This window comes from Adelges cooleyi, unplaced genomic scaffold (assembly GCF_023614345.1).
Source record: "Adelges cooleyi isolate 19-005CV unplaced genomic scaffold, UGA_ACOO_1.1 ACOO_flye_CR_arks_rails_tigmint_CR_PRNA_9, whole genome shotgun sequence".
Classification (NCBI taxonomy): Eukaryota; Metazoa; Arthropoda; class Insecta; order Hemiptera; family Adelgidae; genus Adelges; species Adelges cooleyi.
The window spans coordinates 6,614,756-6,639,441 of NW_026096579.1; the positions used below are offsets into that span (position 1 = coordinate 6,614,756).

At 31.5% G+C, this 24,686-nt stretch overlaps 1 protein-coding gene across 1 annotated transcript; it reads right to left on the reverse strand.

Annotated features, from left to right (window-relative positions):
* Window positions 1-9,834: 9,834 nt before the first annotated feature.
* On the reverse strand, window positions 9,835-16,880 carry LOC126846852 (tenascin-like). The gene is made up of 21 exons (XM_050586670.1): window positions 16,656-16,880; window positions 16,507-16,566; window positions 16,133-16,414; window positions 15,683-15,891; window positions 14,676-14,814; window positions 14,180-14,260; window positions 13,786-13,821; window positions 13,567-13,710; window positions 13,368-13,502; window positions 13,057-13,193; window positions 12,686-12,875; window positions 12,524-12,594; window positions 11,863-12,079; window positions 11,654-11,775; window positions 11,378-11,579; window positions 11,165-11,304; window positions 10,889-11,054; window positions 10,569-10,810; window positions 10,429-10,501; window positions 10,145-10,356; window positions 9,835-10,045 (listed from the first exon to the last, which is right to left on the reverse strand). Exons 1-21 carry the CDS (start codon window positions 16,750-16,752, stop codon window positions 9,884-9,886), a joined length of 3,117 nt encoding a protein of 1,038 aa, XP_050442627.1. The 5' UTR covers window positions 16,753-16,880; the 3' UTR covers window positions 9,835-9,883.
* Between the last annotated feature and the right edge of the window lie 7,806 nt (window positions 16,881-24,686).

A 24,686-nucleotide genomic window follows, 5' to 3' on the forward strand; every position in this document is an offset into this window, starting at 1 on the left:
AACAAAACAAATAATGTGGGGTAGACACACGAGAAACCGACTTCGACCTTGGGTTTTTCGTTGAAAATGTCCATACTTGAGAACCGGTTGCATATACATATTATTGTGTCTTCTTCGTTGGTCGTTCAAAAGACGGTTCTTCAGCAGACGTGTTAAATAACAACACGCTTTGGACGGTATCCAGAATTTTCGTTTGACAAAAATGACAACTATAATAATTTTCACAATAATTGTTACCGAAACCTACAAAAACGGTAATCCGTTATATAACACACACACACACACACACGACGGTGGTATTCTGTTACATCTTTGATTTCAAAATAATTGTCGGTCGCGTTGGTCGGTTTATTCCGAAAATTGGCTAAATAAAATTTTAATAATTATCATACATCAAATATTTACATTCGCATAAAATTACAGTTTGCATTTACACTTACAACACTTGTAATTTATGTTTAACTACATTTGGTACTACAATAATATTGCGAAATAAAAATATGTATAATTAACACATTTTGGTATGTGTTATTTAAAAAAAAATCATTTCAGCCTGTATCCGGTTTTTTTTAATTTTTAAGATTCGAAGCGAATGATGTTCTGTCTTAAATCTTTATTGATTTGTTGGGACACGGGAGTCCCATTTATGCGTCCGGCAAAGTATTTCAGAAACGCCAAGAAGGAATTGGGAAACACTGTTGTATAAAGAAATGAAATCTACTTTTATTAAAGATTGATTAATTAGTACAGCAATTTGTTTTTTTATTTTTATAATCATTATTCAAACAATATTTATACACTCTCCCGTCGAAGGTTTGTTTGTTTACAACCGGATAAGGCGCTACGACAGAAATTTCAAGGCGATGTGAGATTTTGGACATTTACAAGACGGTTGAAATAGTTAACATTATTAACGTGATTAGTTGCCAAGGATTGCGCCGATACGGTACAATCCCTGACATTCACAGTGGGCTTATAATTCGCCGGCAAGGCGTTGGTTGTGGTATAGCAGTAATTTTTTTAAACCGTATTAAACCGACCTCACGCGACCAGTCCGATGCGCAAAAGGTATAATAATATGCAAAATGAAAAGAAAATAACAAAACATAACATAACACCGTGTTTCCTAAGAGTTGACTCGTTTTTTAATATTTATTTTTTATTTCCCTTTTTTTTACCGGAAACCTTCGAGGACGTCGCCGTTATCTTCACTCCCCATTCCTTCCTGTTCAAGGGCTGGCTGTGACAAAATCACTTTCAAATCAACGCTGCGATGCGAATCCGTGGCCCGGTAGAAATACAAAAACATGACAATAATGTGCTTAAAAATGTATTTCTAGGTTTAGGTTGGGGTAACGAGCGGGGTTGATCGTCAGTCTATAACAGTTTATTGCCGTAATTCTTCTTCTTCTTAGATAAATAATAAGTGTTATGTGTTAAGAGATAAGATATTCATAATTCAACGTTTTTCTGTGGAGCAGAGAAAATGACTAATGTTTTTTTGTGAAAATCAAATATATGTTATAGCCCCATTCTAGATCTACCTCAGGTCTGATTTTCACACCTTAAACCGTATTATACAACTTCACCTAAAAAAGGGAAACACAGAAAAATTGTCCACCACTTCCAGGGGAAAGGGTTTTGTCCAGCAGAGCATTAGTCCATCAGAGATGCGAATTTTAAATGTCAACCGCATAAATAATAGAAATGTTCAATTCCAATTATCACTTAAAAAAGATAAGGGGTAATTTCGCCTTATCCCCTTTTGCCTGAACGCCGCAGGAATCGTTATAATGTTACCCAATTAAGATAATAGTATGTAAGACAACTCGTATATTTTTATCTAGATATTTTGATTAAAAAAAAAAAAAAAAAACATCTCGACAATAGACAGAAATAAATAAAAATGTTCTAAACAATAGATATCAGTTGTTCTAATACAAGGTAATCTACAAAATAGGTTAAGTATCGTTTTAATTTGTAATTTAAGCGCCACGAGTCATGCGCGTTATGACTACCGAGACCTTTTATTTTTATGACCCTCTAACGAACCGTGTACATCTTATAATATGCGTTACACCAAGTCCTGACGGTATATAAAATGTATAAATATAATATATTTATTTATTATTATCACCATCATCATCTGGGAACATAATTCACTGTATCTCTACAGCGGGTTGTATAACACACAAGGCGCAGCCGATGGCTATGATAAAAATATATTTGACGATATATCATATTATGTATAATATTTGATCTATACCCATCGTAAAATATAATGGATCATTGATCGCAAATGAAAAAAAAAAGAAAAATGGTCATTACACGTTGGAATATTATAAATAAAACAAAACAAAAATTTGAAATACGGTTTACTGTAGTTTTGTTTATATAATTAAAATATTATACTTCAAAAGATACAACTATTAGGTCTGAAATGTAGTAAAAATTTAATATTTTTCGACAAGTTGATGAGCACACTGTAAAGAAATTATCATTCCATGGCGGATTATTGTGTCGAGAACAATAAAAAAAATAAAAACAAAAATTTTTAATGAAATAGGAGGGTCCGACTCGTCTTAAAAATACCTCTCTCACTTTACTTGGCACCGCCTTGACGCGCTCAACAAGTCAACTGAATAAAACCAATAAAATAATTCCTAACTGTCCAACCAATGGCCAATAAGCAGAGAGCAGAAGCACCTCAACACTTTAAAAACTAAAACTACTTTTGACACAATATATATTTGAAACCTCAGAATTCGATCTATCAACATATCACATTTGCTACATGAAATTGGATCTTATTACTCATATAACTTATAAGGCAATATATCACTTTAGATAAAACTCGATTTTGGAATACTTATAATAAACTATTGCGGTGAGTTATCGTTGTAAGTTGTTTATCGTTGAAATAAACAAATTATAGTAAAAGCGATATTTTTATAAAAAGTAAAAAACGACAAAAATAAATCATCTTACAACTTATGTTATAAGTTTTTTGTAGGAAACAAACGTTTAAAGTGCGTTAGTAGGTTTACATGAACTAACGTTAAAATGATTCATGTAAATTTACCCAATCCGGATGACGTTTACGCAGAAAAAAATTACACTTAAAAAGTCGAGTCGAAATTCTTAAGTAACACCCACACAGTTGTTTTCTGTGTCGCGTTACTACTATGGGAAATTATTTATGGAAAAACTACCCGAACAACGAATATAACTTTAAAAAATACAATAAGAAATTACTAATAATAAAAAAAAATGTTTTCATCTGTGAATTATTACCGTCAATTTTTAATTTCACGTCCATATTGGCCTTCGATATTTATTTAGATTTTTCATCAGAGTGTTCCTACTCAAATAATATTGTAAGAATATACAAATCATTTTCAATGATGGAGTAGCGCTCTCATAAAAAAATCCACACTAAAACAGGTAGAAAAAAAATCGTTTCATTTTAAGTTGTTTTTTATTGCAAACGTATAACGTGCAATTCATTTAATATTGCGATTAAAATTTAATACTTTTTTTATCATCCGAACCTTATTGAATATTTAAATACCTACACGCATACAACATACATAGGATAGTACTTACATGATTTTTAGTGTTCGCATTATGTTGACTTGTATCATTTTTATAGTGTGTTTATCGGCTGGCCGGACTTTTTAATAACAAATAAAAATACCTTAAGCTACACGTTATGGTTTTTTTTTTTGTATAGCTATATATTTTTCTTACTTATAAAACGTTTAATTCTGATTAAAACGGCTGTATTTTTTATAAACGTTTTCGGTGTGCTAATGTAATGTCGTTTTCTTTAATAGAATATATATTTTAAAATAATAACCGTCATTTTGGTTGACGTTGTGCTTTAGTATTGTAGTAATAATAATATTATATTTTGTTTTTTTTTTGTTACTCATAATTACATTTGTTAATATTACTCCATTTGTCAGCTTGTAGTTTAAACGTCTAAACTGTGCCGAAGACCGTTAAGGAAGGAAAAAAAATTAACGGTTGTACATAATACTTAGTTGAAATTTTTAATTGTATTTAATTAGGTATTTAGAAACTTGACACTTGACCTCTGTGTTGCTGTAGTTCTGAGCGTTTGACTTGCCAAGAAGTTGCGTTGTCGAGTTGAACGCCAAGCATTACCGAATGCAGACTTCACAGTGTCAATTACTCTAAGTAAAGTACACCGTTAAGACTGATGTAAAAGTTTAAAGTGGTTCGAACAAGGCACGCACTCGACTGGCAAGAAATGTTCGAGTAAGTTCATACAAATACACTAACGTCAGACGTGGTGACATTTTGTCTATACTTATCGCATAATTTGTACAAATAAAGCTTCGCCTCACTCGAACGGATTTCAAGCTAACGACGACATAACAGTAGAAAAAAAAACAATATTATCACCTGAGAAAGTTTATATAGAAAATAAAGCCTATTGGCAGATTTGTGCACGTTCTTATTCGAATAATATTTCCACAATTTATTAGAACAAAAAACTTGTTTCTAATTTGTTGATTATGTTATTACTTATAACTTGTTTATTTTGTATATTTTGTGAATGTAGTGTATGCATTATATTTATACGAAATAATGGCATAAGAAGCAATTAATTTAAAAAAAAAAAAACAGTTACAAACTAACAACTATAATATCATTTGAATAATTATGTTTGTTCTCCATCAAGTCAGCGTTCATTTTATTTTGATGAATTCGTTGATTAATTAGTACAAGTGGTGTGGCATATTATTATCATTAGAATTAGGATTTAAAAGTAAAATATTTTATAAAACTAATATATTTTTTTAATTAAAAAAAAAACCCCGTTTAATATTTTATTAATATCAATTATGATTTTATAATAAATCTTCTACTGGATTCGACCAATTGTCGTTTTTAAAACTATTACAAATTTTAATAGGATAATTTTTGTATGAAAATAATGTGACCTCTCATTTTGTATGGCAATTTTACAAAGCACGAAAGTATATGAAAGTATATGAGTAAAAATAAATGTCATAAAGTTTACACGTTAAATATTCTATAAAAACCACAACATTATATTGGCCGGGTCTGAGTGCTTTTCACTGTATTAAACACAGCTAATCAGACCACACAGTAGTATATAATAGTTAATTTATGCGTTGCCGATTTTTGAGAAAATTTTTCGCGGCACAAAAATAGAATTTAACGTTAACTTAATAGCAGATTAATTCAGTGACCTTTAAGAAATTTGAAAAAAAAGTTAACATCCTTGGATTTTTTTTCATATTTTTAATGTTATACTTACTTAATATTGTAAATCAGAAGTTGGCCTTAGGTTATCTCCAGTGCGTTAAATTGTTTTTAGTTATCGCCTATAAAGTTATGAATAACTTATGATGAATCTTCTTGGTGGAATGAGTGTAAAAAATGTTGTTTTACAAATGAAAAACTAAATAAAAAATTCGAATTGTGGCAAGTGAGTTTTTTATTTTTTTAACAGACAGGTGTGCCACTGAGTGGAGTGAATTTGCCTTTACTACAATCGTACACCATACGATTTCAGTCTCAGCAATGGACTCGAATCGTCAGTGCGAGGCCGATTTAAGATTTAAATTTCAAATTTCGAACACTTTCACACGTTGTTATAATAATATGCGCTGAAGATTGAATTTGCAATGGATCCGTGTGACTGAACACGTGCAAGACCGGAGTGGAAGCTAAATTCAGCCCGCCAAATAATATTTTGTTCGATTTATGTCCACCAACGATTTGTTCGCTAGTTTGAAAATGTATTTGACTAATAAAAAAATCGTTTACTCTTAGATTTGACACGTGTGGGTTTTTTTACATCCATAAAATATTTAACATTCGGTCAGTATAATCCTAACTGCCTATAAACTCTCTGGCTCGGTTATTTTTTCATAGTGAAATGAAATATTGTAAAATATAAAAAATACTATGTAATATAGTTAGTAAACAAATGAAAACCGGCATTTTTACATTTTTAAACTCTTGCCTATGCAATCATATGTTTTTTCAGTACTCATACTACACTGTACAACATGGAGATGTATAATTTTTGGATATTTCGCTAGTTTTCCAAATAACAATTATAATAATAATAATAATAATATTTACTGCGAACCCTTATGTATTGTAAAAAAAAAAAATCCAACTTTAATGTATTTTTTCAGCTAACCGAGTAATGCTAAATACCGACAATACCTTAATATTTATTATTTTATTAACCTACTTATACGGTAACTCAAGTCGATTTGAACAATACATCAGTGTTGCGCTTTGATTTTCTATTAAAATAATAAATGTATTTTTTTTTTTATTAGCTCAACAAGACACCGATATAGTAGTTAGTTATTCGTCGAAAGATATGCGTTATTATTTTTTGCCTACCTTAACCATCCTAGTATATTCCATACAAATATGAGCGGCAATATGGGCCATATCGTAAGACATTTTAATATTATTCTTCCACGCTAGGATTTCTTTGACGTGCCCCTGCTGCGATTTCGAGTCGTCGGAAAGTATACATTTTTTCGGTTGATTTGTAATACTTGTCCGTGACATGGAGGGGGGGATTCCCGGTTCACTAAATGGTAACTCGTACACTTAACTAATTGAGTTGTTCGTCACAGCGTTTGCATAATCTTCGAATATCATCAGATCGTTGCCGGGATGAACTGTGTTTGGGTTTGTGTGTTAACTATTATCGTGCGCTGCCGTCTCTTAATAATATTGTTATCGTCTTGGCCGTGTCGCACCGACATTCTAAAGTGGTCGTTTAACTTCTAAACTAGTAATCTTTGGACAGAGCACGCATAGTGATAACCGTTTGGCACACATCGAGATGATACCGGACGGCCACACTAATTAACCGGACGCCCCAAATAAGATAGATATTTTCGGTGGCGCCGACACATCTTCGCCGGGTTATGAACAACATCAACACGGCCGTATCTCATATTATACCTAGTAATAATAATCACCTAATAACACAGTAAGACGTATTAGTGTGTCGTTGCGAAACTCTTGCGGTTGTCACAGACACCGTTTTGCGTTGCACAACGACAAGGACCCGAAGTGCCAGCCGAAGTAATCCACCGCTTAGTATTGTGTTTTTTATTTTTTTATAGGTTTTTTTTTTATGATACTTTTTTTTTTAACACTCAATAACGATGCGATCAAATCCTCTTCGTAAACTGTAGAACGACCACCGCGAATACTTACCATTTAATATAATACTATTTAAATATTATATACCAACGTTTACTGTAATGGGCCAATAATATTATAATGTTCGGTACACACACCACACCGGTTGGTCGTTAAATGACAGCTATTTTATTTCACTGGAAAACACCATTTGACCGCATACCTATGTGTATTTTACATAGTGCGACCCCCCAATAGTGTTTTACCAGTTCAGTCGAATGCTGCGTTGTTTAAAATACCACCAATTAACTTTTTATACATATACCTGGTTCACAAAGCTAAAAGCAAAAAAAAAAAAAAACACAGATTTTAAAAGACAATTTTATATTTTTAATAGATTAAATGTTTCAAAAGAGTATTTTTTTTTGTATTCACAAAATGTGGTTAAAATATTATTATTAAAACATAATATTGTCACGCGATTGTAAATAGTTGCATAACACAAATTACTAAATAAAATATTATGAACATGTTTCCAACTACATGTCAATATTTTACAGCATTTTGCAAATACCCATTCCCTGGACAAAAGCTGTTTTTGCTGTTTGCTTCAAATCGAAATGTTAAGTCTATATTTTTGAAACTTTATGAAAGTTTTTATGTAGATTGTAGAATTGTTTTTTTTTTCTGTAAATATCCCATGTTGTCAATATGGGTGCTATTTAAGCATTATTGCTTTGTCGACAACGTTACAAATAGTCGAACAATGAGCGGCATGACATTTCAACTAAAAAAAAATTGTTATGAGTATGTTATGGAATGTTTACTATTTGTCAAAGAAATAATTATCATATTATTTGTGTATAAAATCAAGCGTTATGCAAGGCGATTCGGTGTACCGGCTATGACCCAGCCGACATTCCTTAAGATTCTATTGACATAGGTTTTCTGACATAAAGCTGTATACATTTCACATGCTATGTACATAACTCGTTTTTCCTAAAAAATATGCACTTATTTGCACCCACGAGGCCGTTTGGGTTTTTTAGCAAAATAATAACGGTTTTAAATCAGTTGACACCGGCACCGTCTCTCTGGTACATGCCATAGAGAACATAATAACATGTACATAATATTATCATTTGAATACCTGAAGAGTGCAACCAATCACCTGATTACAATACAGTAAAAAGCCACCTGCTGCGTTTATGACGTACAAACGCGTAGGATAATAATAATATTAAACATAATGTTATAGAAAAACAGTTAAAAATCGCCGACAGATTCGAAATTATTGAATTATATTACCTTTTAAATTCTCACGCCCGCGACAACGTCAGGATTATTTATATTTATATTAATAAAATAATATTTCATAGTAACACAGATTAGATAAAACCAGAAGGCGCAGTCCCTAATAAAGCAACGTGGTTGCTGAAAATGTAAGCAAAAACCAAAACTGATATGAATTACTGATATCAACCCAGGTTGATGATGATAACAGATGTTTGATACAATTTCTTTGACCACCCGGACCTGAGATCATTAAAGTCTGTTTACATTGCGCTATAGGTTTTATATGTTAGTCCGGCGCATGAATCACCCAACTCTCTCTCTCTCTATTTTTATTTTTAACAATTTTTCTAAACACACCTGAGTGACAGTTGTGATAATTTATTAATTGTTTTTTTTCTGTAACTTATACCTAAGTGAAAACCCATGACGAACCGTGTATTACCATCGTCTCCGGGCGAGCACCGTGTCACGGCCCGTCGTCGGCGACGGCTACCGTTTCATCATTTGTATAATTAATAGTCTCTCCGGCTCCCGTTCGCTAATAAAATACATTAACTTTAAATTATTATACTTAAAACACACGGCGCCTAAAGCCTATAATAGTACATAAACCCGGGTAAATACCCCGGGAGCGACGCCATTTCTGTATGTGTATTTTTTTTTTTTAATACTATAATAGGTACAGGGTATTATTATGGTAATATCAGCGTTGTTTTTTTGGCAAACAACGGCCGTCAAACGGTGTACGGGTTATGGAAAAAATTAAAAATATATACACAGGGGTTTACCGAAATGATCGATCCGTTTTTGAAAAAAAGACAACTCTGTAAAAAAAAAAAAATCGTTGATAAACTACTATACTAATAATTTAATATCAATTATCTACGGTAGAGGCAGACGTCCAAGTACAGCACCCACGTTACGATGCCTAATACATAATATTATAATTATGATGACATTGTACCTATAATAATAATATAATAATAATTGGGTAGTCTGAGTATGGCAGGCCATTTTTTCAGTTCACACGACTTTCGACCGACAAGGTGATTTCGATCATACACTACGCTGCTGCCGTTGGAGGACATCTGTAGAGATAGTTGACACAAACCACAGTTACAACGTTATTATTAAATTATAGTATTGCGTTGTAATTGAACCGTCGTTTGTGTGCAGTAAGAAAAATGTATATACTAAGTTCGTACAGTGACAGATTTTCTTTATATAAATTATAACGACGGCTAAGTCCACAACAATTTTTATACTACACAACGTTTATTAACACTAAAACCGTACGGTTTACTTGTGTTATTTTTCTAAATCCCTATAATGCCATAACAAAGTAAAGTAGCCAAATCGTTTTGAGACAATGGATTATTTTATTAAAAGTATGGTAAACGGATTTGCATTAACTCGTTTCGGTAGCATTGAAAACGTTTGTTTCTGTCGTTATTTCTGATGTTGTGTCTAGCAACAAAGTGGTCACGTATATTTTCTTAGCCTGTCCATACCATGAATTTTTCGCTAGCACGCCTATTGTGTATGTTGAACCGGGTCTTAGGTTGACTATCTGTAAAACAAATTACACGCGGGTTCATCTCGATTGTCATTCTTAAATATATCCGTATTTTATGATAGGTGCGTTAAATCCAGAAAAATAATTTAATACCGTGTAGTTGTATGTCGGCAATTCTTCTGTGACCTGTAATTCCATAACTGGTAAGCTGACACAACAGGAGTCCACGTCGATAGCAGACACTTCCTCGGCGTTAATTATAAACGACCTGAGAACACCGTTCAACATCCAAGGGATGTCCCATTCTAAACTCACGCTTTTGGCACCAACGTGGGTTGTTTTGAGATTCCCTGGTTCGTCCGGAGCTGTTTAAAACGTTCGAGTATTGTCAATGTATTGGTTAAAAGTTTGATTCGACAGTTATGAAATATACTTACATCCGTCGATAGTGTTGAAGCTAATGGAAGCCGGTAATCCTCCATTTGGATAATCGACAGATTTTGCTCTTACCTACGGGGAACAATTATCATAACACTATATCGTCATAAGTGGATGACATCTAAGTGAACTAAATTACTTTTACAGTGTATTCGACGCCTGGTATCATATTGTTAATTGTCGTACAGTAAAACTTTGGCCACGCCTTACATCTAAATGGTTCTATTGTTATTTGATTTACATCAGATTTTTGATTGTTAGTACTCGTTTGCAAAATGAAACCGTCCACGGCGGAATCGTTTGGGTAACTCCATCTAAGATCGATGGATCTAGTTTTTGTATTTTTTTTATAAACCGTAATTTCCTCTGCCGGAGGTAAGTCTACAAAACATCAAAATTCTTCAATAGTAGACTACAATAGTGCACTAAAAATCGGATAACCTATTTTATTCGACGTACATTTTGGCTTAGTTTTAAATGGAACTGAAAGCGCGTAGTCCATGTCGAACCCTTTGTCGGTTTTTATACAAATCTGTAGCTCATAATCTGTATTAGGGACCAGATCAGTCAATTCAACTGCGGTGTCTTCGGTTTCTATTGTTGTTTGAGTTCCGTTTGAACGATTCTATATAGAATATTTGCAATGCATATTTTTGCCAATTCAATCGTGTTGAAAATAATTAAATATTAAAATACACTACAAACGACGTAGAGAGACATAATTACTTGTTTTACCTTCAACGTTAAATGGTAGCCTGACAAAATTCCGTTCAGATCCATACAATGTCTTTTATCCACGAACCATTTGATTTGTGCCGTATCATTGGTAACGTACACTGGATGGCTTTTGTCAATAGCAGGTGCCAGTTTTGGTGCTATAAATCATATAAATAAAAAAAAACGAATAAAATGATTTCATTTTTCCGTCTGAACGTATTGTTATTTTACTCGAAGATTCCGTTTGTACAAAGACAACATTCTCATCGTCCAAACTAAAAGAACCAGTAGTGATCGGCACCACTTGTATAATATACTGGACATTCGGTATGAAGTCCAAATTGATATCGTACTCGGTTTTATTGTGGACGGTATTTTCCGTCCAAAGGGTTGTACCAACGGTAGAATGAGAACAACTATAGTTTCGGTTTATCTGAAAAAGCACGATTTTAGTATTTTCAATTGCCCATGTTCTTAGCCAGGTCGACTTATACTGAAGTGCCATACTTTATGTTTGATTAGGTAACTTATCGGAGCATCTATATACGGATTTCCCAACTCCCAAGTCAAATGTATGACTTTGTTCGAATCCAGTAGCTTAGCTGTAATGTTTTGTACACCAATGTACCCTGAAAGAACAACAAAAAAACATAATTCTTATTAATATTGTATTTTGTTGTACCTAATATATTAAATTTAATTTTGTATCGACTGACCGAGTACGTCTGTGGTTTCATAAACAATGGCTGAAGGTTCGGCAGATCCAAAATTGGTCAATGCTGTCACTTGGATAGCATATTCGGAAGCTGGTAGAAGATATTGAAAAATGTGATTGTTTTCTTTGGTATTGACTTCTACAGTTTCTTCTCGATTGTTGATTATTTTAACAGTGTAGCCAATGATTTTGCATTCGTACGTGTCGTTGACAAAATACTGTGCAAGTATTTATAGTATTATTTATAGACGAATGTGCTTAAAAAAATAGATTTCTCTAATAACCATTTTACTTATTACTAAGATAATAATACTAGATCTACCATATTATCATTAAACGGAGGGAGAAAAAAAAATACTGCTATATATACTGATATTTTGTATATACTTGTGGCAATTTTTAAATAATATAAAGATTTTTTTTTGCGTATGGCATTTGATAGAGGGGTTAGCAATTGATACAAATTTGGAACCGATTCTTTTATTTTATTTGAGTTATAATGCGCCTAACCTAACATAACGTTTTTTTTTACATATTTTAGTTTTAAAGGAAAATAGATAGGTTGACGGTTGTACTTTTTATATTATAAGCCCAATAAAGTATCTTTCAGGTACGATTTCTAATCTAGTTATAATTAAAATGTATAATATTAATAATAATACTTTTTCCCAAGTGACTTCGATATGGTTGGAACTTTTTGAACATTTCAGTCCGTAATCGATATTCTTAGGGACTGTAACAAATTGATACAATTTTTTTTGTTTTTATCCATTTCATATTAGTTCTTAATGAATTTGTTACATTTTTTATGCTTTCTTATTTACCTTGGCATTGAGTTCTGTAGTTGGCAGTATTCATATCTTCGTCGTTGAAATTTCCGTCTTTTGAAATTATTTTTACGCCAAACGTGTACTCTGTACCGGCATGTAAATGTTCAACCTTGTCTATTATGTTATAAGAATTTCGAATTGCTTTAATATCTGAATACTGGAAATCGAATTCGCTCGTTTTTTTCTAAAGAAAAATATGTAATTAATAATTTACTGAACATTTTGACCGGTCGACAACCAGTTTTGGATAAATAGTTTTGATGTTATCAAAGTTTTGAAAACGTTACCGAAAATTCTCAGGAATAATATTACCAATTATATCAATTAATAACTATCGTCTATAAGTTTAATTAAATCAATATTACCTTATATGCTATTTGATAGTAAATGAGAGGTATTTGTTGGCTCCCATCGATATTTCCACTCTCAAAACTCAAATTTAGTTTAACAGACCGATAATCAGATGATACTAACTGAGGAGGTGTTTTTAACCATGGATACTCTGTAAACATATTTTAAAATAATTATAATCCTTGTTCAGGCAAGTTACTGCCTGAAGAAAATTATAAAAAGCTGAATTTTTGTGTAAACGTTAATTGAAGGGTTTAACGACTATACCAAAATTAAGCTTTCCAATATTTTTTCTAACTTTCCTGGCCTAAAATGGTTATCTTACTTTCGGTGCAATTTGGCAAAACGAAATTTTTTTTGCATCCACCCAGGCAAACGCCAGTGAAGACGTTACATTCGCTTAGACAGTTTTTGGCACATTGATGTTGACAATCACGACCAAATGTTCCTGACGGACAATCTGAAACATTTAATAACCAGTGTTTTAACTTTGGAAAAGAATACAATGTTAATCGAATGTTTACTTTCGTCACAAAATTTTCCAGTATATCCAGATGCACACGAGCATCTAGAATTTGAAGTGCAAAATAGCTTATTCTGACAAAACGTCTTATGTCGCGTTGAGCATATTCCAGAACAGTCGGCTCCAAATCTGTTTACTTTACACTCTGAAATATCAATAAACGAATCAACTCACTGTTTACACAATTTACCGTACTAACTGTACTAAACATGAATAATACCTTTTTGAGAGTACGCTGAATCACTTGACTCCGTAACTATCGAAATTAGAAAATGTATTATTATAAACTAACATAGCAATGATGGCTTAAATTTTAATATATTTCAACTAAAAAGACGTGTAGTCTTTAATACTTAAAAAAATATATAATACACGTCTTACACATTTAACGATAAAAATATATCATAAGCTCTAGTGCGTAGAGTCTACAGAGGTATAATGGTTGTTTGACATCATAGATAGAAAGAAATAGAAAATGTTTAATTATTTCTTATCAAAAGAAATCAGACGTATAGTTAAAGCTTCTATAAACTGTATTTGACCAATAAAGTTTTTTTGCAACCAGTAATAATCAATGCAATCGGTAATACTAATTGAAAAGCGCTTGCAATTACCATGCAATTGATAAACGTTAGCCTTATGAATTGGACTTGAACTAATTTCACTTCCAGATATTTCATAAATTTCTCCGTCTTCTAAAATAATCAACAGATAAATATCAAATTATTATAATTAACTAATAATCTGTAAAATATCCCTCTAGGAATGTGTATAGGTATTAATTAGTATGGATTTGCCGAAGCGGGCAAACCGGAGCCACTACTGGCGAAAAACAACGAGTAGAATGCAGGTGATTCGAGAGTCATCAGGGTTGGATTCTATTTAAGCTGTATCGAGAGCAAACAGTCTAAAACAAGTAAATGGTGAGAAATAAAATCTTAGAAAACAGCAATATCCGACATTACTTATACCGGACACTTGAAAGACACCTGAAGTAGTTGCTCTGATTCGATGAGAAAAGCTACCATCTTAAAATCCCAATTTCTATTTTCGTATATACAGTTGTACCAGTTTTAGGTACCCTACCATTTATCTTAACTTAGTACTTACCGTTATTGCACTCAGCTATTCTTTTAATTCCAAAATTATCTGAATTATCTGGATAGGAATGACTACTTATAACCAATTGATAAGTATTATTTTTAAAAAACAAGTTTTTGGTTCGCAGTATTAACGTCTCCAATTCGCTCTGTAAATTGGTTTGACTTAAAGGAAAGGTATGTAAATTTAACAATCGAAATTAAAAAGCAATACAGAGTGATCCACTTATCGTAAACCACTCAATATCTCATAGGGTTTAACGAGAAAGTTTAGAGCATGAGGAAAGATGAAGTGTAGTATTATTTTTATCTGCGCGTATTTCCCACCCGCACTTACCCTCCCATCCTAACTTTAAAAATAGTTATCCGAAACTGGTTATCGACCATTCAAAATGTTTATTACTATATTCTAAACTTAAAAAGTTAATAAAATATGTACGTTACCATTTAAGTTTAAAAAGTTGCTATAAAAAACACTAAGTTTGGAGGGGGTTGTAACAAAAAAAAATTGTGAAAAATTGAGATATCACATTGTATAAAATCAATATGAAAAAAACAATTTAATTTCTAATTAAACCCTATGAGATATTGAGTGGTTCTCGATAAGTGGATCGCCCTGTAGATACAATTTATTAGGTACGACAAAAAAATCGGAAAAGATTAATTTCATTTATGTGCTACAGGTGCTATTCATAGTAATTTTGTTTATAATTTAAAGGTAAATCATTTTTTTAAACAATAATATTCACTAAGCATTCGATATCAAACACCCACATTTAAATAGGCTACACTAAATTTAAAATTTTGAACCTATTATTAACTCGTTGTAAACACAAAGTCAGAAATCTACCAAAACAAAGTTCTTCTAAGTAACAAATCTTAAGAGAAAAATGTTAATATTTTTTTTATGATTCAGAATGTAACATTAGAAATAATAGTTGAGCATTAATAATGTTCAGTTATACCTAATTCCGTGAATTTTTATTTAATAGTATAAAAAAAACAATAAAACCATACCGTATTTTTCAATTGATGTGATATAATTGGATTATAACTGCCTACTTCATATATCATTAAATATTTTTTATTTTCGTTGTTCACTCCATTTGACATAATATATGTTATTGATACACATCCTTCAACTGTTTCTTTTGGCGTCCAACTGATTTTAAATGTACTTGAAGAATATGATCCGGTAAACTTTAAAAGACTTCCTGCAGCCGTTTCTGTTTTAAAAATTATTTTCGAATATTTTTAGTATGTATCATTTAGATTTATAGCAATTTATACACTCTGTGTGTACCGCAAATCTACCACATCATCGTGATGCTCCCTGTGTTATATTAGATTGTTTTAGTGTTAATTATAAAAAATGTCAAGTAGATAATGGTTATCGGGGTGAAAGTTATGTTATACATCTAGAAATTATATGCTGTTTTTTAGACTGCTTAGCAGATTAAAACTTACTTTGGTCTCTATAGCTGTTATAATGTCCATAAGATGTATATGTATATTTCCTGTATGTTGAATCGATAATCCACTTTGACGGGTCATACTTGACGTGATTTTTTGTAAAATAACGATTAGGGTAAGACGAATCTACAATGAACTCTAGGTCCTTGTCCTTCGACCTCAAAACTCTTCCATTGAATGTTATTGGGAGTCCAATAGCGTTAGTCCTTGAATGAACTTCGCCACCATAACATCCATCATTTATGAAATCGATTAAAAATTTATCCGGTCTTGCACCTAAATTGGTTTGGTTTTAAAAATAAAACTATTAAGCATGAAATAAAATGCCGATAAATGTGAGTAAAGTATTGGTCACCAATCAGTAGTACATTTATTGAAGTTTGTGGAGTTCCCTCGTAGTCTGTAAACGACTGTAATGTCATAATCCGCTGAGAAAAAAAATAAATTTTTATTATAATTTAAAACATGTACAAAGTGTCAACAAACTAATAGAGAGGACTTATATAAGTACGCCTACTTGACGAGTGCGATTTATGTTCTGCTGTATAATTGTCGGCGAACGTTTTGTTTAACAAAAATAGTCCAAACACATAGAGTACACACTTAAGATTCATGATGCTTGCACTAGAGGTTCCACATACGTTTCCCTAAAAGCTTCTTAAAAATAATAAGGCGAAACGTAGGTTTCGGTGTATATAAAGTTATTATTGAATCCGCACTCTGGACTATAACCAGAGATAACTTTTCTACGTTCATCACTGTATAACATTGTATAATCTAATTTAAATAAATAACATTATTTCTATGCGCAGTACTAGACCACCTTACGTTTTAGTTTCAGTCGATTATGTTTGTCTTAATCTCAAACTCGATAAAGCGGAGTTACTATAGTTTCTGTGTAGTCCAATTGTGATGCAATACAAATTAATAACATAGCGTGTTCTTAAATATTCCTTGAAAACGTCAATTCAATCCGACTATAATATTTACTACTAATTATTAATTAGTATAGCGTCTTAAGATTTGAATTATCCTGGCCATTGGTTAAAGATCAATCTACAGGCAATAGATTAGATAAAAAAACTTGTGTTACTTAATTTCGAAATCCTAACTTTACACTCTTATAACTTTAAAAATGGTTGTCCAAAACTTGTTATTAACCAGTCAACATTTTTTTTTTGTTACTCAGTTTGGATTATGTCAAGTAATTTCAAAATTAAATTTGTTCTACGATTAATAACCATTTTGTTGATGAATAACTAAGTTTATATAATACCTATTTAAATATGTATTCTTATATATTCTTTTAAGTACTTCTTAACAGGCGAAAAATTGTACTTCTATATTTTTCTTCATTTAGTAGGATTTTTTTGCGGACCCAATTGTGTACTATGAATTTCTAATCAACGGAGATGATGATCAAACACACGGACTTTGTTGCCCGTTAGACATCTTTGACCTTCATTGTAAATGAAATAAGTATATGCAACTAAAGTTTAATAATTATTTTTTACCGTACATAAACAATTTATCTGAGTAGATGAGTAAGGCAAGTCACTTGACTTGACTCCATTTCTTCTTAATCCACGAGTTATTACTCTAAAAGCAGTTGTGAATTCAGCAAATAAAATAGAAAAATCGACTCTATTTAAAATGCACGTAAGACAATCATTCAAATAAATAGAACACTTTAAAAATTATTTTTTACAACTTTGGGGGCAATTTAAATAATAACATGACGTGCTAAGAAAAATCTGTGACCAGCTTATTCAGTTTTATTCAGGGAATAAAACCCAAATATTTATAAAAATATATTTTGGCTTTATGGCTAACATATTCAGTACAGCTACACCTTGGTAGCTCTTAACTGTTGTCGATGGATCGATCAAGAACCACTATATAATAATATGTCCTAGAGTCCTTTAAGATAATTCTAACGGTTCAATAAACATCAACGTATTACTTTTCACCATCTAATTTCGAAAGTAAAAAATTTAATTTATCATTAGAATAGTTTGGGCTTACTAGTTTCTGTGTGCCATTTTGTATCGTCGAACAGTTTAATTAGATTCTTTTTTATTGCGATTTACCTGATTTGATCTCGTTTATTAGAAAAAAATGTAGACGTTTCGTCAAAGGCCCTTTGAACGTAATCGAATACATTTATAATTCAAAGGAAATTCCGCTAAAATTGAACAAGTTGATAGGTACCTCGAAGCAGTAATGTAGGTATATATATATATATTTTTTTAAATAAATTATACGGTTGAATCTCCGTTTGTTTGATATGAAAGACGGGTTTAGAGATAAATGAAAATTATAATGGTTAATATGTATACATAAATTAAATTTTCTTACGGGATTCCATCTGCAAATTATTGATATCTGCATATATTTAATTTGTATTTGGCCATTAAGTCTGAAACAATTGCGCTTTAACTATAAAATAGATGATCTTTTTTTTATAAAATGTCACTGGCGCGATAAATTAGTTTTTAATTGGCTGTCAATCTTAATAAACACATTATTAGGTCGTGAAATTGCGTCATTCGATAATGGGTATATTATTTTCTTTGTTTTCGACAGCCAAGTTAACTTGTTTCAAATGTGTACTTTAAATGATAACTATTAAATGAGCTTAAAGTGCAGTATTTGGATTCCCTTGGCTAACTTTAATTGTTTACTCTTATCAGACTAGTATTGATTAGTATAGCAAAAGCATCAAGAAGTTATCGAATTGGTTGGGGACTAGTATTAATAACTAAAATTGTGATCTACTCAAGTTAATCTGTTCGAATAAATATAGTTTTAAAATGGACCACTATTTTTTAAATAAATAGATTTTAACTTTAACTCTTAAAATAAAAATACCATTTACCATTTTGTGTAAAAAAAAATTGTATTCATATAAAAACTTCTAGATAAAACTGTAGACAGTCAAGTGTGATTATAAATTTCATATTTTAATCTATTACAAAACTCACATTAAAAGTAGAAAAATGAACTTTAAAGTAATATCTTTTGTTTTAAACGTTGATTTAAAATCTAAAGTAGTTTACACAATCTCACTCAAAATATAATAATAATATTATACATTGTTTTACATTAATAATTATTATATTATAATAATTAATGATGTTAATTGAATAATTATAATGTTTTTTTTTCTCGCCATTATCAAGTAAGTAGTTTTAAACATTATTGTATAGTTGATTTAATAAATTTAATTAGTAAATGTAACCTAGCCAAATTGTACCTAATTACTAATTATTATAATAATTGACAGATGGGTCACGTGGCCAAGTACACATTGAATACACACTATTTAGAGCACATCTCCTCTGGGCAGGTAAATAATTGAATTTTCTGCACATTTACTCGAATCGCCGTTGTCAAATTTAGAATAATTACAATATGTTACACTTTCCATAAAGACTTTGTTTTTACATAATATTCATACATCCCTTTCTAGACAAAATGCAATTTGCTATTTCCCAATACCGAAATATTTATATTTTATATTCGTTATTTAAAAAAAAAAAAATTTTAAATAAAAAACGTTTATCAATTTGTTTACCGTTTAAAAAAAACCATGACCCACACACAATATGTTACAAGTATTTTTTAATAATATACCTATCAGTTGGTGTTTCAGAACAGTTTGAGTGGAAGTTATTGCGAAACCCGTCGAACGACAGCTACTGTTATTTTCAATCTTGGCCAATTCATCAGTCGACTGATTGACCTTTGAGCTGCAGAAGGAACGTTGTTTCTTATTTATTATAATAATAAATACATATATTTTCTCGCGATACATACTTGAGAATTTATACTGTGACTTTGAATGGAAAATAAAATAGCTATTAAATCCAACAAGGTCCGTCAGACATTAAACGTATAATATGCTCAAGACTATCCAATGTGTTCTAGAAACATTTTCCCCAAGTCGCAGTGGTCAAAATGCATAATTTTACACTCAAGCCCTTCCATGTACAATGTGTGTACCCAAACGGCTGTATTTTAAAACACAGATGACATGTTTTATAATTTTACAAATGTGTTTATTGTAAAACACACCCACACACACAAATCACAAACGCGCTAATGAAATGTACTATACATGTTGATTGTGTACACAATTTGTTTTTTGCGTTTTGCATTTGGCTAAAGGTAGGTACTTTATTTTTTATTTTTAGTGACCATTAATAAAAAAAAAAATCCTTGATTTAAAACGCACAACATTCAACTAGTTTTGTAATGTAAATAATGTAATGAAATATGGCTGATATATGTTTCACATGAGCGTATGACCTACTGATAATTTGAACAAATTTTATATAAATCCACACTAATATCCCAACTTTTCACTTAAAAAAACTTTTTATTTTCTTTGACCTTTTAAGAACATAAGAACTATTAAGGCGGTACAGTAGGGTTGGTGGGGCATAGTGGACTTTTTCATTTCCTGTTGATGTTTGTTTTGTAAAATCATTTATCGTTTAAATAAAACCTATGGCCGAACTTGTGTATGATAAAAACACATTATGTACACCTGTACATTTAAAAAAATTGAACACCAGTTTTAACACCAATATCTTTTGATAATCTAGTCTTATTTTTAAGGTTTATGCAGGAGATTTACTGCTTCCAGTTGCCTCGCTTTGACACAGCACTCACTATAAATATTATAGTCTTTGACGTTACGTTTTTCTAACTATTAGTAACTTGTGACTTGGCCGAGTCGACCTCTATCACAGTATTAATACTAATACTCAATGACCACTTAACGTTTTGACACCAACACAGTATAGTTTACATTATATTCAGAGTGCGATTTCGGGTCGTATCGTTTAATTGCGTGTGATTTTTTATTTTTATACTTTTTTTTTTTCGGATTAATAAGGTTAGCTCATCCAATAAAATGTCAATCGGACGATTTACAAAATTTTGCACTATTATATTACACTGCTGATCAACGGGCTTATAGGCCATGGTCACGTTAAGGAATGTGGTATCGCTTCTTTTCGGTCCATTTGACTATAACAGATGAATATAGTATAATTATTATTATTGTACAACAACATTTTTCAAGTAATAATAATAATATTATATATTTTGATTAATCAGCTGCCGTCGCGTCGGTAGGCGCCTCAACCAGAAAATAATATATTTATCCCAGAGAACAGCTATGAACAACCTAAATACTTACAAAAATGTGTTAAATATCAACGAGTTTGGGTTACACGCTTATTAACACCAAATGCAATCTTCTGTATTTTTTACATACATTTTTTTAAATAAACCTAATTTTTTTTTAAACCGATACTGCTAACGTGAATAGTAATAATAATTATAATGAAAAAAATCAAATTACAGTGTTTTGCACATTATTATGCGCTGTTAACATTTTTATCGTCCATCTTCAATATTGTAACGATAAAGATATACAATATAGATGTACCCAACATATACAGAAGGGATTATCAAAACGACCTCGTGAAATTGTCAACGGATCGGTAAAATATTATCAATCGGACAAAAACTAAATCCGTACTTAACGATACGTACTTACAGCGTATAATATGACTGGTAATAAAATAAATAAAAATAATAAAAACGTTAACCGATGCAGTTAACGTACGTAAATAGCTGTTGAGTCTTACAATTTATAGTGGCTTTTCTAAGTCATAATCTCCTACCGGTACTCAAGGCAGAAAGCAAACTAAGGTTTGGCATTCACAGCTGAGTATTGGTGGCGGTACATTTGTCATAGTATTAGGTAAAGGGGCAAAATATATTTGAGTGCGATTCCAAAGTAGTTTCCCTGACGTTCAGTCTGACAGGCCCAACTGCAGTATTTCCATAAGAGTCTAGGTCCGAGGTTGATGATTAGACAAATGGCCGTTATAGCATTGAGCATTAATATAGGCATAGTATAGTATAACAACTAAATTGTTGCTATGCTGCTTTCGGTGATTGTGAAACAAACAAAATACGATTAAAGCGATCGGCATTGGTCATTACCAAAGATGGAATGACACCGTTTAAATGTAAACTACAATAATATTAGAATTGGAAAATCAACCGGAGCCGTTCAAAGCATAAACGACGTTTCAAATAGAAATGAAACAATATCCGACAATAGACAGTAGGATTTGTGACATCATGCCAACAATATCTAAGGGTCCTTCTATTAAAATAATTAAAACTATTTGCAAAATTAGCTGGAATAATGGTTATGGCCAAAATAATTGGTCTTGGGTTAACTGGCATTAAGGTGGTATAAAATAGTTTAAGTACTCTTACCCGTAAGGCGGGTGCGGATTTGGCCAAGCAGGTCAATCATATGAAATTTAACAAGCTCTAAATTGTGTAGAAAAAAAAGAAAGTCACTATCAAAAGAAAATTATAAAAAAAGGTAGATTGAAATAAAAATGAAAACAAAGCCTCGGGAGAAGCAGGATTGTTTAAAGTCATTTGGTAATAGTTTCAAAGATAATTAATACCTGGTCTTCTTTAACAAAGCGAATCATTAAAAAATCATATTTTTTAGTATTATTATTTAATTTGTTTTGATATTATGTTAGTCATTTTTGTACGGTTTTTGATATGATTTCGTTTTGTTTGGACTAATGTATTTTACCGAATGGTAAATTTCTTGTCCGGAAAAGAGAAACATCATTACTGTAATAATGTCCATAAAAGTAATAGAAAATGTATAATATTTATCCAATATAAATACATCACATAAGTGACAAAGAATACAAAACGTCGTTCTACGACAAGACCGTGTGAAGACCGTTCTTTGATAAATATTGCAGGTGCGCTTTGTGTGATTATATTATTTGCATTGATGTTGCATTGGATGGACGGATGGGTTATGTACTGGATAAAATATTATATAAATGTAAGTAGTTTACACATAACTCAGATGTGGTAAAACAGACGCGTGTTGTGCAATGTAAGTACAACATTAACATTGTAAAGTCTGTGTGAGAAATAAAGTCATAATTTTTACTTGCACAAATTTCACGAATAAATTACGCTTGCTTGTATTATATTTTATCGACAGCTGAAAACTATAAAAAAAAAAATGTAAATTATCGATAAAAACAAATTAATAAAATATACCTACCTATTAAATTGCGCTACGCAAAACCAACAGACTGTGTGTTTACTTAAGTGGTAATAAGTTATTATGTACAAGGCAGTTTTATAAAGAGCTACTTAAACCGCAGCGCGACTTCGAAAATATATATATTTATATAAATACAATAATTATCATGTTATTTATCTATTTGACATCTCCTCTGCCGTTTTCGCACATGACATAATTATTAACAACCAATCAATACCTGTAATAGTAATAAGTGTTGCCAAGTTCGACAGTTTGAAGTTTCGCAGGTGCACCAAAGGTCAAGGAACGTTCTGGGCTGCCTGATTTCTCTTGACCAACGACCTCTGTCACATTGTCTTGTTTACATTGTGGGTAATATGATTATTACTGTAATAATTAGCTGCTAGGTTCGTTTAACGTTTCTATAATTATTATTAAACGTTGCACGGTTACGAGCACGGAGTGAAAATTAATTGGTTGTAGTCGAATTTTAATTCCATATTTTGTCAACGGTTGTTTAATGTGCTGGGCGTTTGTTTTAGGTCATGTTAGGCCGCCAGGGCGCTGATGAAAATTAACACGGGGAAGATAATTATCACACAAAAAAAAGGGGGCGGCCGTCTTCTTAAGGTCGAGAACTCTTTTAAAAAATTTTAAACAATATTTTTAATGTTAACAAGAACACATTATTTTTCATTCTAGACAATAATATTGACAAATGTTTGCAGACATTCCAACAAATTTCTTCAGGCTATCCATAGCCGAACACACGTTTTTATTTTATAGACGGTACAATTTTTTTCTTAAAAAAGGCAACCATATAAGCTTTAAAATGGCTAAAGCCTTTGGCCCCGTCCAATACGAGTATCAGGATTTATTTGCGCTTGTTCAAAGTACATGCCAATGTAAGATTACCGTGTTAAATAATTTGTTTTTATTTTTATTGATTTATTTTTTTATTTACCGACCTCCGACTGTATAATTAAGCGAGCGACTGCGTTACATCGTAAATCGTTAAAAGAAATTACCATATTTTCAATACTTTATAGAGTTGCATGGGCGGTGAATCAAATAGTATACTATATTATTTATGTTATATTTATGTGGATGCAACGTCCATGTTTTTCAATTATTTTTGTTATATTTTGTTTGGCAGAAACACAATCAAGCCAACAAACCGTTTCATGGGCAGTGTTGCATCATATGTATAAACACACCGTGATCTAGAAAATATCAAAGTGAAATCAAATAAAATCTTAAGTCTAGGCTGTGGAATTATTACATTTTTATGGGTCTGCCTCTCAGATTCCTGGAAATTTCTCGCAAGTTTTCAAGTTTAGACGCTGTCTTCGGTCGTAAAACGTTCGTGGAGTGTTTTTTAAGTGAACCACAATCTCGGACAAAAGCTTATTGTAAGGAATAGTTCTCAGA